Source organism: Poecilia formosa, unplaced genomic scaffold (genome assembly GCF_000485575.1).
Source record: "Poecilia formosa unplaced genomic scaffold, Poecilia_formosa-5.1.2 Scaffold180, whole genome shotgun sequence".
Classification (NCBI taxonomy): domain Eukaryota; kingdom Metazoa; phylum Chordata; class Actinopteri; order Cyprinodontiformes; family Poeciliidae; genus Poecilia; species Poecilia formosa.
The window spans coordinates 312,033-326,713 of NW_006800119.1; the positions used below are offsets into that span (position 1 = coordinate 312,033).

General features: G+C 38.7%; 1 protein-coding gene across 17 annotated transcripts in view; it reads right to left on the minus strand.

Moving 5' to 3' along the window:
- LOC103147315 (inositol 1,4,5-trisphosphate receptor type 1-like) overlaps positions 1 to 14,681 on the minus strand; it is a 124,655-nt gene that overhangs the window by 19,508 nt on the left and 90,466 nt on the right. For all 17 annotated transcript variants that reach the window (XM_016678333.1, XM_007565585.2, XM_016678319.1 and 14 more), the window contains 6 exons: positions 12,897 to 13,019; positions 5,860 to 6,035; positions 5,599 to 5,763; positions 5,261 to 5,450; positions 4,114 to 4,206; positions 1,970 to 2,115 (listed from right to left, as the gene is read on the minus strand). In XM_016678333.1, the coding sequence (XP_016533819.1) occupies positions 1,970 to 2,115; positions 4,114 to 4,206; positions 5,261 to 5,450; positions 5,599 to 5,763; positions 5,860 to 6,035; positions 12,897 to 13,019 (893 nt within the window). The remainder of the gene's footprint in view (positions 1 to 1,969; positions 2,116 to 4,113; positions 4,207 to 5,260; positions 5,451 to 5,598; positions 5,764 to 5,859; positions 6,036 to 12,896; positions 13,020 to 14,681) is intronic.

The following is a 14,681-nucleotide window of genomic DNA, read 5'->3' on the forward strand; positions in this document are numbered from 1 at the left end:
TAAATGTATGCATATACGCTGCTTGGCCAAAAAAAGAACAAAAGTTGCGACAAAAAAAAGAAAAAAAAAAAGACGCACACTAATATTTTGTTGGACTGCCTTTAACTTTGATTATATAGCGCATTTGCTGTGGCATTGCTTTGAAAAGCTTTGAAATATCACAAGATTCATTTTTATCTACTGTTGCATCCAACCACTGTGTCCCCACTGGAACGTGTATCCATAAACTACCTCTGGGTGGAATAGGATTAGGAATAAATCATGAACGAAATGAACACAGGAGACTGACAGAAGGCTCTATCTGCATGAGACTGCACCCTTAAAGCTTCATACTGCACCTTTAAAATGTGCACATTTATTAAAACTGTCGCCATGTTGAGGCAGTTTTATATGAGACAGATGATCCGTTTAAAAAATACATAAGATAAAATCGAGGTCTTCGCGCTACAATTGCAATCTGCAAAAATTAACTAATTCTGGACAAAACAACCAATCAGAGACAGGAGGAGGGTCTTGGCGCTGTCTATCAACCTCTTGTATGCGGCTAAATATGGTAATGGTGGAGAGACAACTTGTTGTTACAGGAAAACCGTTTATCTACTGTTGTCGGTGGCTGTGCTAGCTAGCTTTAGCATTTGTAGCAGGTTGTGGTAAACCAGCAGAAGGTAAGCGGGAGTGGGTGAGTATGAGAGTGATTGAAAGCGTTAAACCCTCCTCCTGATTGGTCGTTTCTGACTGAGTTGTTTCCGCAGTTAGTACTGGAAGCACTGGGAGAAGGCACAGGAGCGCAATTAATTAGTTAATTTATTCATTTATTTTTTTTTACAGATTATCTTTCTTATGCTGTCAAAACATAACTATAATTTTAACAAATTTGTAATAACAAAATGTTTTTTTTAATAAAAGTTACATACTGTAGCTTCAACTGAGGTCTTTAATTTAAAAATAGGATATGCTGTCAGTTTTATTTTCAGTTTCAAGCAGTGAGGAAGCCAACAGTATGTTCAGCATAGCACAGCATGAAATAGACTATTGCAGGTCGTTGCTGCAAAATTTTAGAAACAGGTAAGTTGTTGCTATGGCAGCTTTGCACATGTGTAGCAGCTACACGTAGCGCTCATGTTGAATTTTTCAACATGTCCACAAAAACTACAGTAACCTAGCTTTTCGTGGTCAACCTGTGTATTCAAAATATGTATTAAGGTAATGCCAGAGCATTCCCCACTTTAGGATTAAACACAAGTATTTAATAGATATATTACTTGTTGCCATTATGCTGTAGCTATATAGCATAATATTAATCATAAGTGTGCTTCGGTGAAAATAGGCCTCTGTTCTGCTGCCTTTTTTTTTATCATGGAAAAAAACATATCTCATCTAAGTTTATCTAAGTTTGAGTTCACTCCCTCATTCTTTACGTTAGACTGAAGATCTAAGGCATTCTGTGATAGAGCACAAGCCTGTCTTCCTCCCTCATGAGATAATTTTATTGTCATTTTTGGAATGCAGGATGTTACAAGAGTCTTCACTGCGGCCGCTTTGACCTTTCAGCGGCGCGCTCAGACAGAGCTTCTTTATGCAGAGGGCAGTCCTTACAGCATTTCTGAGGAAATACACTAGTCAATGTGCTCTTACTGGGTCAGATTTATTACATGCTTTTTGAAGATGGGTAAAATTAACAGCTTGACAGTCTTGTTAGTTCATAAATGCAACTTTTAAGACCTCTCTCTTTTCTCCAATTACTTTAATTAAATTCAACTTAATTCAATCTGGCTGCGAGGCGGGAAAACGGGCAAGAATTCACGTCATGTGTGCTGTGTGCTGCCGTTTTCTGTTTGAAAAGAAAGCAATGTGACAAAAAAAAGAGCTAACAAAATACACATTTGTGCTTCCAAGTAAACCTTTATTTGATCACGATCTCATAAGCTTCCACATGATTTCTTTGTTGCCATGTTTGTTTACTCTGTACCTCTTTGGATGGCTTGCGCAGGACATCCCCAACACCTCCTCCACTCCGCAGGCCGTGACTCAGTACTGTGACAATGCACATGAGTAAGGAGTCACATGTTCGCTCCTTGTCCTCAATCACCACCGACGGCTGGACAGCAACAGCAGCTACGAAGAGAAAGAAAATGTTACGTTTTCAGATACCCGCCGTCTGCGGCTAAATGCCAAAGTTGCTCTGCTGGAGGAGAGACAATGTTTTTATCGATGAATCTCTAAAACACAGATAGGGTTACGGTCATTTTGAGCAGAGCTGAAGCCAAACTGGATTCATTAATCTGATATGTGAACAATTCTCTAGCTTTGACCCACGGATAACTGCAGATTCCTCTCAAAGTATAAGCCAACATTACATAAGTGTGTAAGAAAGTTGCAACTGGTTTCACGATTTTGAAACAGACCAAAATGACTGCAAAGAGGATTTTATCCAGTCTTTAGCGTCTTGAATGGGAGATTAGCTCAGATAGCATATTAAAAGAACATTCTTTGAATATATTCAGACCTCTCTGTCACTATTCAGTGCCCCTGCACTGAAGAGTGTTGTCACCAGGACCTACCAGCAGGTGAAAAAAGGAACATTTCTGAGGTTACAACTGCTTCGTCCCCATCACAGAAGATAAAGCTAAAGACCAGCTAATTCCAGTTAAGAGTTTCTGAGTAGACACTTTTACTCACGTCACTGTAATTAAGTACAATTTGTCTGTCTGTACTTTGTTCTTTTTGAAGAAGTTAAAAAACCTAAGCTTTTACTTTAGTATGTTTTGAGTAAAGTATTTTACTCAATTACATTTGAAATCATATCCATTGAGTAATTTTATTATAATTATTTAAATCAGGCCTGTATGCAATCATGGCACTGGGTTGATCATGTCCGCTGCTGCTTTAGCGGTGGTGTGTTGAAAAGCAGCACAATGACTGTAACCAGTAGGTGACTTGGCCGTTTCTTGGACTCTATTTTACTTTGAGTTCAAAACTAAGCAAATGCTGCTGGATCGGAACTGTTTCATGTCAGTCTTTTGTTTTATATTACATAAACATAAAGATAGATTATGCTATGTTCTTGAGCATAAAGTCACAACAGTCCTCCACTGGCTGTTTCCCCGCCCTTGTTTTTTTCTTTCCAGAGACGCATCCTGGCACAACACGTCAATGCTCTCGGTCGGTAATGTTTAAAAGATAGAAAGTAGAAAGAGTGAGAGAAGCACAGAGAAGTAAAAGAGGGAAATTCTGGAAACAGATGCAGCTAAATGAGCAAAAATCTTTAAATTTTTTCTCAAAAACAAGCTCGCGGTTAGTAAAGTCATACGACAACAATGACATGGGTAAGACAAACCACTGTCCAATCCTTTCAATGAGCTGTGTGGCGATGTGGCATATAACAACGTTGCCTAATTAATATATTTTTATGACTTGACGCTGCATAACTTTGTTGAAGTCAGAAATAATGGATCACTAATTCCGTACTTTTAGAGCTGGCTTGGTAAAGAAGCTGTGAGAACTTTAAGTATAGGATTTTCTCCAATTAGCGACAAAAACTATCCCATACTTGAACAGTGATGAAGGGTTTTGGAAGCTTAGGCGAGGTCAGGGGTCAAGCAATTTGGGGATTGGATATGGCTGACTGATCGGTTTTAAGCTGCTGAATGTGTTCATGATTGAATGGTGGTTTTTCCCATCAAGATTAGTCGCTTCCAAAGACTTATTGTTTGGAGTTGGAGGCTTTCTGTGCCATCACTGGATGGATCCTTCAATCCACTTGTACCTGATGGTTTTTAATCCTTGACCTTTTCACCTCAGGCCCTAGTATCGGCTCTTAGGCTCGTCGACCCCTCTCCCGCAGCAAGAGGGGTCCAAACCCCCCGACATTTCACCAGGTGGGCTCAGTCCGACTAAATCTCGTGATTTGTTCAGCTGTGCTGATCTTGGTGACTCAGAAAAACGCAGAGCCGTCTTAAAACAAACATACAAGCCAGAAGCAGAGTTGCACACCAACAGCCTGGAATCTCATGCATGCACCAACACGTGGCTTCAGACCTAACAGAAGCCTTGAACCTCAACATCCTCCCTCCAACATGTTCATACTTCCACTCTTCACTTTTGTCAACGTACCATCCATGACGGCTTCTGTCGAGCAGTTTTCTCCATTTTCCTTCTGGCACGCTCCACCCGAGAAGAACTCTCCAATCATGCTGGCTCCATGTTCTGCTCAGCAAAAGAACATGCAGCATTATGCACATGCACAAAGAGTCACACGCATATATATTTGCACAATGCATTGCAGAAGTACTGAGGTCCCTTAATTGTTTTTTTTTTTCTTTGTTTTTTTTTGTCATTTTGTCACATTCCAACCACAAACTGTGATATATTTTATTTTGGTTGAAGTGATAGACCTCAACTTCACAGTTCTACAAGTAGTTCTTAATGTGAAGTGATAGGAAAACGATACAAGGTGTTAAAGAAAAATCTGAATAGTGTAATGACAGGTTGGTACCAAAGTCAATCATTCATAGATCAACCTTCTGCTGCAGAAGACCTGCCACAGATTAAGATCAGGACTATGAGCAAAGCATTATAACATGCCAATGTGCGTCATTCTACACTAATTCCTTGTTGCTTTGAGTGTGTATTTAGTCTTTTTTCTTCCAATATAACAAAGCCCTTAGGGGCTCTGTCAGCTGGACATTGTTTTATGCCCTAAACATTCATTAAAATTCACCCTGTATTTAACCTGTCTGCTGTGTTCCTTGGGCTTCGTGATGCTGCTTTGTTCTCTAACAAACATCTGAGGTTTTCACAGAACAGCTGAATTTATACTGAGATGAAATTATCTACAGATGTAATGGTCAGGTGACTTCTAAAGGCGATCCACTGGACCGGATTTCACCAGAATAAAAAGGGGGAAGTCCAACTTTTAGATTTCTTCTGAAAAATCTAAATAAAACCAAATATTAGGTACCTTCCTTTTCATAGTCACAAACTACTTTATATTGGTATATCACATAAAATCCCACAAACATTGAAGTTTGTGGTTGAAAAAGTTCAAGGTGTGTGAATACTTTATTAAGGCAGTGTTGGTCACAAAACCAACATTGACAAAAATGTGGAGAAATTTTGATCGTACATCTTGTTCATACTGGTATTTCTTCATTTAAGGCATTTTGATAATGATGAAAATCCATGAATACTTGGGTCAAGAAGGGCAAGAAACACTTTTATGCCTCCGGTGGAAAGAGAGGCAGCCAATACTTTAACATACCAAGAGTTTTGTTGGGTATCCTGTCAACGGCCAAAATGAAGTCGTCCTTGAAGAAGATGTATCCCACAATCGAGAAGAGGTAGACGAGGATGAGGGCCAACACGGCCGTCAGAACTATGGAGCGCCCGTTCCGAGTGACGCTCTTTATCACGTTCAGTAAGGTTTCTTCTCGGTAAACAAGATCGAAGAGCTGAAAAAGATAAACGTTTACAGATGAGTGTATGGCATCTTTGAGAAACACACACACATATAAAGGGAGACTCTTTTTGTTTCCTTCACTTGTCTTTAGCACCATTATTATTATTGAGCTGATGTGATTTTCGTGTGCCACCAAATACCAGCAAGCTGTAGAAGAAGACGTGGACAAAGACCCCCAGCGAGCAGATAATCAGGTAGAGCAGGTGGTACAGGAACTCCACGTCCATGATCATGGCCTTGTATCCGCGCGTGAAGGTTCCTCGGTTCCCAACGAAGCTCATTAGGAAGATCACCTTGTTACACAGCTGGGAAAACCAACAAACGCCTCTTGTAACTCAGAAAAACGGATGAATCGCAACCAGACAACATCCGCTTTCGTAAAGATGTTGATGCAGACTTACGTTAAACCCGCCCAGCAGGAGCAGCGTGGGCTCAAGGCCCACTGAGAAGATCAGGCGCAGGATGGTGGATGCAATCAGCGCCCTGATGCCATGAGGCTGAGGCAACACGATGACGATGGCCAGCGACACCAGCATGGCCATCCATAACAGAGCAGACAGGTGGGGCTCCAGGGTCCCTGAAGGAAAAAACAAAAGGATTTGATTTGAGAAAGGCAGAAAAAAATAGTCAGTTCACTTAAAGTCACAGCTGTTATTACAAATACTTGTTTTTTTTCCCCTCACTTAAACAGATGGTGACCATTTCTTCTCTTACAGCTAAATACATCCCACATTATTATAGATAAAATATTGCCAAAAGTTCTAACAAAGCAATGAATACAATGATAAAGATTAAATAAAACAGATGATAATAAGGGCAGAACGGAGTTCCAGCGTTTATTAAAATCTGGAAGAATTTGTCATTTCCTCCATCAGATAAATGTCCCAAACTTTTCAGAGCCGAGTGTTACGTGGAAGGCCAGGTCTGACACAATAACAAACATAAATTGCCCCAGAAATCACTGCAATATGTAATATTGTTGTTTAATATAATATTGCCCCCTTTCAAAGTTTATTTTGTAAAGAATGCTGAACACTGGGACTGCAAGGTGTTTGAAATATCCAAAATAAAAACACAACCAAGAAATGAAATAAAAATATATGTATGCAACCAAAACCATAAATAAAATGGATTATGACTTTTCTGTAAACAAAACTGCGCTTATAAAAATATTAATCATGGTTTTCTGTTTATTATTTACTTTTAAAAATCTGTTGTGACAGCAATACGAACAAATGCCATTCATGTTCTTTTTGCAATTTATTTTAAAGGACAAAAGGACAAGAACAAAGTTAATCAGTCAACAGATGATGGAAATATTCATTCATAGACTTCAGGACTCTTGTTCTTCAAGTGCTTATCCAGTCATTCAGTATGTATTACGTATAATAATTGGCAGTTTATCTATTTGGAAAGTTATATAGGAAATAAAAAATAAAATAAAATATAGAAATACTCTTAATGAAAAAAAAAACATAGGAAGGTTTTTTAATTGATTTGCTGCTACAGTAAATTACATTAATAATGAATAACATGAACAACATCCAACTCCTACCCATACCTTTTTATTGCCCACATATTTTTTTTCTTTAAAATTCATTCTCCACATGATGCGTGGAGCTTCATTATTGCACGAGTCCTGATCAGTATGCAGCTGACAGACTGGGTGGCTTTGTTAATGGGATTCCCATTCCTCACAAAGCACACATTACAAAAGGAGATTAGTCACATTCTTTTTTGTCTAAGGCACCAAGTGGACCTCCCTAATCGTCTCCTGCGTCTACAACGCTCGTCAGCTATGCGTTACATAACCCTCCGCTGGATAAAAATAGACGCTGTAGCAGCCAAAGTTATCAGGGACGGTTCTAGGTACGGCTTTGTTGCATTGGAGCTCAAAACGCTCGATACAGACAGAGTAACACACCATCCAAGGCTGCTCATCTCCATTTTTGCTTTTGAAGGATCTTCAGACATGGGCTATAACTCCACACCAGCACCTTCCACAATCTCTCCAAAGCCTCTTTCATCAAACACTTTGCCGTCACCATGCGTCTTCTCAAGAAGATGGAGTCACAGCCGACTCGTGTGAGGCCAAGCTCCAGTTTGTTTGATCAGTCAGTCGCAGGATTTAGAAGCGTAAACAAGGATTAAGGAGAGTTATACAATCAAATCTGAAGCATTTGCTCGGCCAGAGGAATTGCTACACCTAGGTCCTCCTCCATTCATTTTTTTTTTAAAGGGACGGTATGTGAAGACTTCCAACACTGATTTTATTGTGTAGTGATGACGTATAAGCGTCCTGTTCTCCCACACTTTTCATTTAATCACAACCCACAATGGTTACAGAAACCACAAAACACCTATGTTAATTATCAGCAGAGAGCCAAGCATGATAATAGGACAAGACTTGTGTTAGTTGAGTAGACTTGACTTGAGTAGGCACAGTGTTCCCACAATTATAGGGATTCTTTATTACTTATTAAATAAAAAAAATCTAAATGAACAAGTGTTGAAATTAAGGATGTCAGTAAATTGTAGAACATTTAACCACCCACCTCCCTCAGTTTCCCTTTCTAGATCAGTATCTGAGTCTCCATTGGTCGTAAAATTGCACAAATTGAGAATGAAAAAAATAAATAAATTGGTTAATGGAAACATGCCAATTTTGAAAAAAAAAAACAAAAACAAACAAACAAAAAAAAAAAAAAACTCAATTTTTCAATTTTTGATAAAACATTTTTGCGTTAAGATGAGGTGGTTTCTTGGCATTAGTGAATTTTTTTTTTAACAACTAAGCGGTGCGACACTCACCATCTTGAGTCAAGACTTTATAGTACCACTTTAAACTGAAAGGTTTTTGGGATTTGTATTTCTTCATTAAAGGCCAGATCTTATCTAAGTCATTCTAACAAGCTGAATATGCTTTGATCTAAACCATTTCATTTGAACTCTTAATGTATGTTAAGAGTTAACCCTATCGAGATTTTTAAATCTTTTCTCAAGACCCATTTTTTCTTCTTTTGCGTTTGATTCAAACAGAGTGTGAGTTTCTTCTATCAAGTTTATTTATGTAGCACATTTAAACATTAATTGAATTGTACAGCACTTTGGTCGACGTATGTTTTTATGCGCTATATATTTCCCCAAGTCTTTTGCTGCCACCAACAAAAACCTTGCAGCAAACAGCAACCTAACCGTGCTTTAGCTTCTCCACAACTACGTTGTTCTCCAATAAACTTTTAACCTTTGTTATTAGTCTTCTACTTTTGTTGATCTTTCACATGAAATATCAATAAAACACTTCAAGGTTCGCAAGAAAGTTATCTTTACCTTACATATTGAAAGCAGATTATTCTCCTCTGTTCTGTCTGAGTTTAAGGTAGAAAAGGTTTAAAAATGAACTGCAGCTAAATTTGAAAAAAACTAATTGTTTTCTTCATAACTGAGAAAATGCAATTGAAGCGACAATTTTTCTCACCTAAACCATTTTAGTAGGTTTATGCTGTATTACTGATATGCAATAATAATCATGATTTTCCTAGAACAGAAACAGCTCAGAGTCGTGTTTTATCACAGTGAGGTTGTTACAGGTTACTTGGTTCACGCTGGTTAAACTGCTGGTGCAACTGCAACAGGAAATGTTTCAGACACGGAGCTGTGCTTAGATACCCGCACAAGAAGTCTTCACCAGATCAATATAATAAAAGTTTAGCAACACTGAAACGCACTGACCTTTGCTCTAAACTTGTACTTTTTTTGGTCTCTGTACAGTGAAAAGCTTGGGGTTTTGCTATGTTTGCATCTGCACCGCCACATTTATGCAGCACTCCTTATTAATAGTTACCTTCACAACAGAACTGCATTAAAAAAAGAGGTTTTCTATATTAAGTTTGTTTAAAAAGTGTTTAGATTTGTAGCTGACAGAGTCCAAGCTTCAAACCATGTGATGATGTGTCTAAATTTATGCCATTTTAAGAAACTATTTTAATTTTGTACGAAATGTATGACCCCCATGCAAATTTTCGGTAAAGTGTAAAGTTTGTTTATCTGAGAAATCATCAAAAATAAATGCCACAACACAATTTGGGGAGATTTTTTTTTGTCTTGTGTTCATTTTCAAGTCAGTCTATTAATTTTGGTTTTAATACTTGATATAACTAGCCACAAATTGAGGCCACCATCAGTTAGCAGATACAGCTTTTGTCCTAGATTGACTCGGAGCTCTCAGAAGATCCTTTAAAACTGAAAACCACATGAGGTTTCTAAAGCTAAGCAAAACAATCTTTGGCTTTTTCTTTTTCTGGTCTATTCTCTGTAACTGAGGAAGTACAAACAAAAGGGGACCTCGCCATTTGACCCCAGCCAGAACAATCGAAAGTTTATGCAAACAATGTGCGTCTTCTCTTTGCTTTCAAACAAAAGAGGCCCTAATGACTGGCGGCTTTTCACATCTCCACAAGCGCCGTCCTCGAAGAGGGCCAGAGGGGGGGGGGCGGAGAAAAAAAAAAAAAGAGGAGAGACCAGAAAAAAGGAAAACTGAAACTACGTGTAAAAACATGCTCGGATCTGTCACTTACTCCCGTTGTTTGTGAAGAATTGCCTGTCGTGCAGAACTGCCAGCACTCAGACGACCCCTTTTCACTTAAAATACTTGTGCTGAAGTAATCTGCTGGACCTCATGACCCGCGAGACAACTTAAATCTATTTTTCAAAGCAGTGAGACATAACCTAGGAGACTAGAGGTAATAATAGCGTAGGAGCAAAGTCAATTATCTAGTCTATCTCTGCGTACGTGGCGTTTGGTCTGCATTGCGTATGAGGTTTAACTTTTCAAACAGAGGAGGCTGTATTGTGTCATCTGGCCAGATAATAACACTTAACCTGAAATATCAAAATATGACTCATTATTTCAAAAGCAGTGCTTCTTTATAAAGTGCTCTGGTCGTCCATTTTCCTGAAAAACATTGAAGGAGTATGGCTTCTTTGTAAAAGTATATGCATTGGTATTTGGCAAAATTATGTTTTTCTGATTTCTGTTCACAGCAGAATCCTCAGACAGGCTTTGTAGAGCCGGTCAAAGATTATCTGGGGCCTTGATATGACTTTGATTTGGGGTCCCACTTGCAGTAAGACACAAACTTTAACCCTAAAATCTCTCTTGAATTGCTTGATTTTTTAAAATGTGTTTTGTTTAAAGCCCCTTGTTTCACTATTTGTTTGTAAGCCAACACCATTTTCCGAACTTGTATAATGAACTAGTTTACACAGCCAACCAAATAGCTTTTCACAGATTATCTGACTCATGTTAAACCGTCACGACATTGTGACAGTTTTAACAAATATGTATAAAAATATACTTTTTTAAAATAAAAGTTACATATTGCATCATTAAGCAGCAGGAACATGTATACAGCTGGAAACAGGTTAAGTGAAATATCAAGATTCTTGAAATAAGCTAGCAATCTGACATCCATGTCTTCTGACTGGAGAACATGCTCATCACTTCATTGCCTGTGGTAAAGCTAGAGAAGTGTGAAGCTGCACCCAAACCACAAGCATTCAGGAACATAGACGGCTCTGTAAAAGTCTAAGAATTTGATACAATGCACATGTATCACCGTCATGAGTTACACAAACATCAAATGAAATGTCAAACTTAAAAAAGTCCATCTAAGCATCACCTGCCATGGTACTGATGGTATAAACCCCATGGGAGCTGCTTGAAAAACTCACATCTTGTCAGTGTTCTGCTCCACCTCTGACCTCAGCAGTTATTGCTTGTGCCATTTCAAGTTCCTGTGTTGTAATCTAGTTGTCACACTCATTGTGTTAACCACAGGGTATTGAACAGATGCTTGCAGATCACAAGCGGTGCTTTGAGAAACAATCTGTTGTTCTCCATAGAAGAGAAGTTGATGAGATAGAAATAAAAAGCAGCCTTGTGGTGTAAGCATCTTGATGTGTAACCTCGCTCGGCCGATGGCCGTAAACGGCCCAATCACACAAAAAGCAAAGAACACCGCTTCAAAGCTGCATTCAAATATATCATCATCAAAAGGCTACATGTTGTAGGAGCTACATCAATGAAAACATAAAAATCTGTTCAATACATTACAACAAAGAGATTTTGATGAATATCTTTTGTTCTTAAGGTTTTATTGACCATGTAATCAATTCTTTGATGACAATTCTAGTTGCACACTGAACATGCACTTCTAGAAGGCGACTGGACTTTTCTAGTTGCTTGAAGACGTTTCAACACTCCACCAGAAGGTTCTAAACATTGGCTGGAAGTAATAAGCTTATAACCTGTAATCAGAACAATCACTTTTAGGGCCATTAAGATCTGTTGTGGGGCATGTGGGATATGCACTTCACTGGCCCCTCCCTCTACTCAGCTCAATATCTGGGTCATAATTGCCTGACAACGCAAACATGAACCTAACGACAACTTGTTTTGGTCACATGTCCCAAGCTGTGATTTGGAGTAAAACTGCCTCATGGAACAAGTCAGGGCTGCAGAGTAGGTGTTAGCAAGATGAGATCTGAGGCCACATCCTCTGTTTTTTTGGTGGTTTTTCATATTTAACATAGTTAGCTTCTTTCACACCTCTCAAGCCACCTGCATTCTGTTTTGTGAAGATTGACAACATTTGTATGAAGGCTGCAAAGGCTTGTGTTCCTCGTCCTCGAACCACTGATTCTTGACTCGAAGAGTTTGCTCTTTGGTTTTGGGTCATCCCTTATTACTATTTATTTTCTCCAACGCAGAGGTCTGAATGTTCCTCATTGCACTAGCCTGTATATACCAGACCTCTGACTTTGTGTTTGGGTGTTTTATCACTGGGAGCAACCAGTGCTGATGATGCCTGGACAATATCCATCTAATGTTGAAATGAAGATGGTTCCAGTAATCTTAAAGTTTCATTGCCATGTTCTCATACATCTACACCACTCCTAAGGTGTTCTTCCCAATAACACTATTAGGGTCACTCTTCCAATTCCAACTAAAATTTATAAATTACTTCCAACCATTTCCCAACTAACTGAGAATCGACACCAACAAAAGGCCATCTACTTCAACTGACATGCCAACCAAGTACACCAATGATCAGAGAAATGGCCCATGGTAACTCTGGAGGAGCTGAGGGTAACTATTCCTTGTCAACTCCATCAATCTGGCTTTAATGGGGAAAAAAGTGGCCAGAAGACAGTCATAAAAAGTCCTGTTGGTGGTTTGCCACAAACCATGTAAAACAAACCATGTTGCTTTTCTGCAACAAGAATTGAGAATTCAGCAAAGGGTTCACCTTCAACTGGGACATAAACCTCAATAAAACAATGAAGTTTTAAATATTCAGTAAAACAATGAAGTTTGTGAGGTATCAGCACTTCTCCATGACAGCGTCTGGCGTTAATAAAGCGAAAATTGACTGACCTCCACGGACACCTTCCAGAGGGTAAAAGAAGGCCACCAGGAGGTTCATGAGTACGGCCAGGTTGAAGGAGATGCTGCTCCAGAAGGACATGTTCCTGGAGCACCAGTAAAGGATGGGCTGAGCTGAAATAGATTTTCACAATTTTGAGTAATTTCATCAATAGAAAACACAGCAGCATGTAAACATCCTCAACAAAGTACAACTTACTTAATAAAATTGCCAATAAGATTTAATGTTTATACCCGAACAGGAGTGCTCCTCACCCTAACCTCAAGAGTCAAAATGTACAACCTGAACTGCAATTCTTCTATTTTCTAAACCTCAAATATTAACCCAAACAAAACAACCTGAACTTTAGGAAATTCAGCCTGGAACGCAACCAGATGGCATGATGACATTTTGCACCAAAGTGGATTTTAGTCACAACATATACGCTGCTCTTGGTCAGGAGATCAGTATCGTGGGCCAACGTTATTTTGGGCCCAGCTTTTCTGCAGAAAAGCAGAACTGGCAGCTGAAGGCTCTATATTCATGTCAAGTGGTTTGCACCAGCGGAAAGAGCACAAACTCCTGGTGTGCTGATTCACTCGCAGAGGAAACAGAAGGTGGCTTCTCACATGTTTTCACACTGCAGACCAGCAACACTCCTACACGCCTGACCATGGGACAAGCCAGAACATGTTTCTCAATACAGAGAGCAGTGTAAACAAAGCGTCGTCTGAGAACCGAATCAGTCAGAGGTCAACAGAAACATGTCCCGACCTGAAAACGAAACCTATTTTTTTTGGTTTGTTTTCATTATGTCCTTTCTGCTCTGGTTTAGTTTTTATATGTAGCTTTACACTGAAACGTTAAATACGCTGCTTTGACTTGTCTCCAGACTCAGTGACAATTAGTGGTTCTGATCGCTCCAACTGGCAAGAACAGGAAGGAGGTCACAAGATTCCCATTAAACGGAGCACACTCAAAGGACCCGGGTAAGCCAAATCCTGTCAGAAAGGCCATTTGCTTTCAGGTGACCATGAAAGAGGAGAAAACACTCAGACACTTATCTAATAGTATCAACCCTAGATACTACATGTAAAACCCAAAGCTGAGTACAGTAGTGTGTTAACTGTCCACTGCAACTTAACATTCACTAACTTGTTACGGGTTCAACAATTCTTAATACATGTTTAGCTTGAATTTGTTTAATATTCATTACAGTTTAATAAAAAACACAACATGTCCATATTAACTCGATAAAGGTTTACTTGGCTTTTCCTGTTGCATCCCTCCAGGATTCATGATAAAAGTAGTTCATCTCTTTTATATATGGACAAATAAAATTTGATTGATTGATTAACTATGACAAATTTCATTCAATTTTGAATTTTGTCAAACCCCCCCCCAAAAAAACCAACAACAACAACAACAAAAACAACACCACCAACAAAAAAAAACAGGAAGTACTGCATCACCAACCTCCAATTAATAAGCTCTGACTGGACATTTATTCAGTTGTGGTATTTGTGGGGAAACAAATCATTAAAAGGGAAAACATTATTGCAAATAGGACATATAATTACTTTGTTAGATATCTAAATGTTGTAGTCTTATGAAACTTAGCTTAAATGTATAAAAATGTTGTGTAGTTTCATATTCATTCATTCTTAAGCAGCAGCGTCAAGATTGAGCCTGAAAGTATTGGAATGGGTCACTTTTTTATTTTTGTGAAAAGATTGAGTTTTTGTAAGTTATTTTCTCATCTTATATATACACATACACACACACAAACATATATA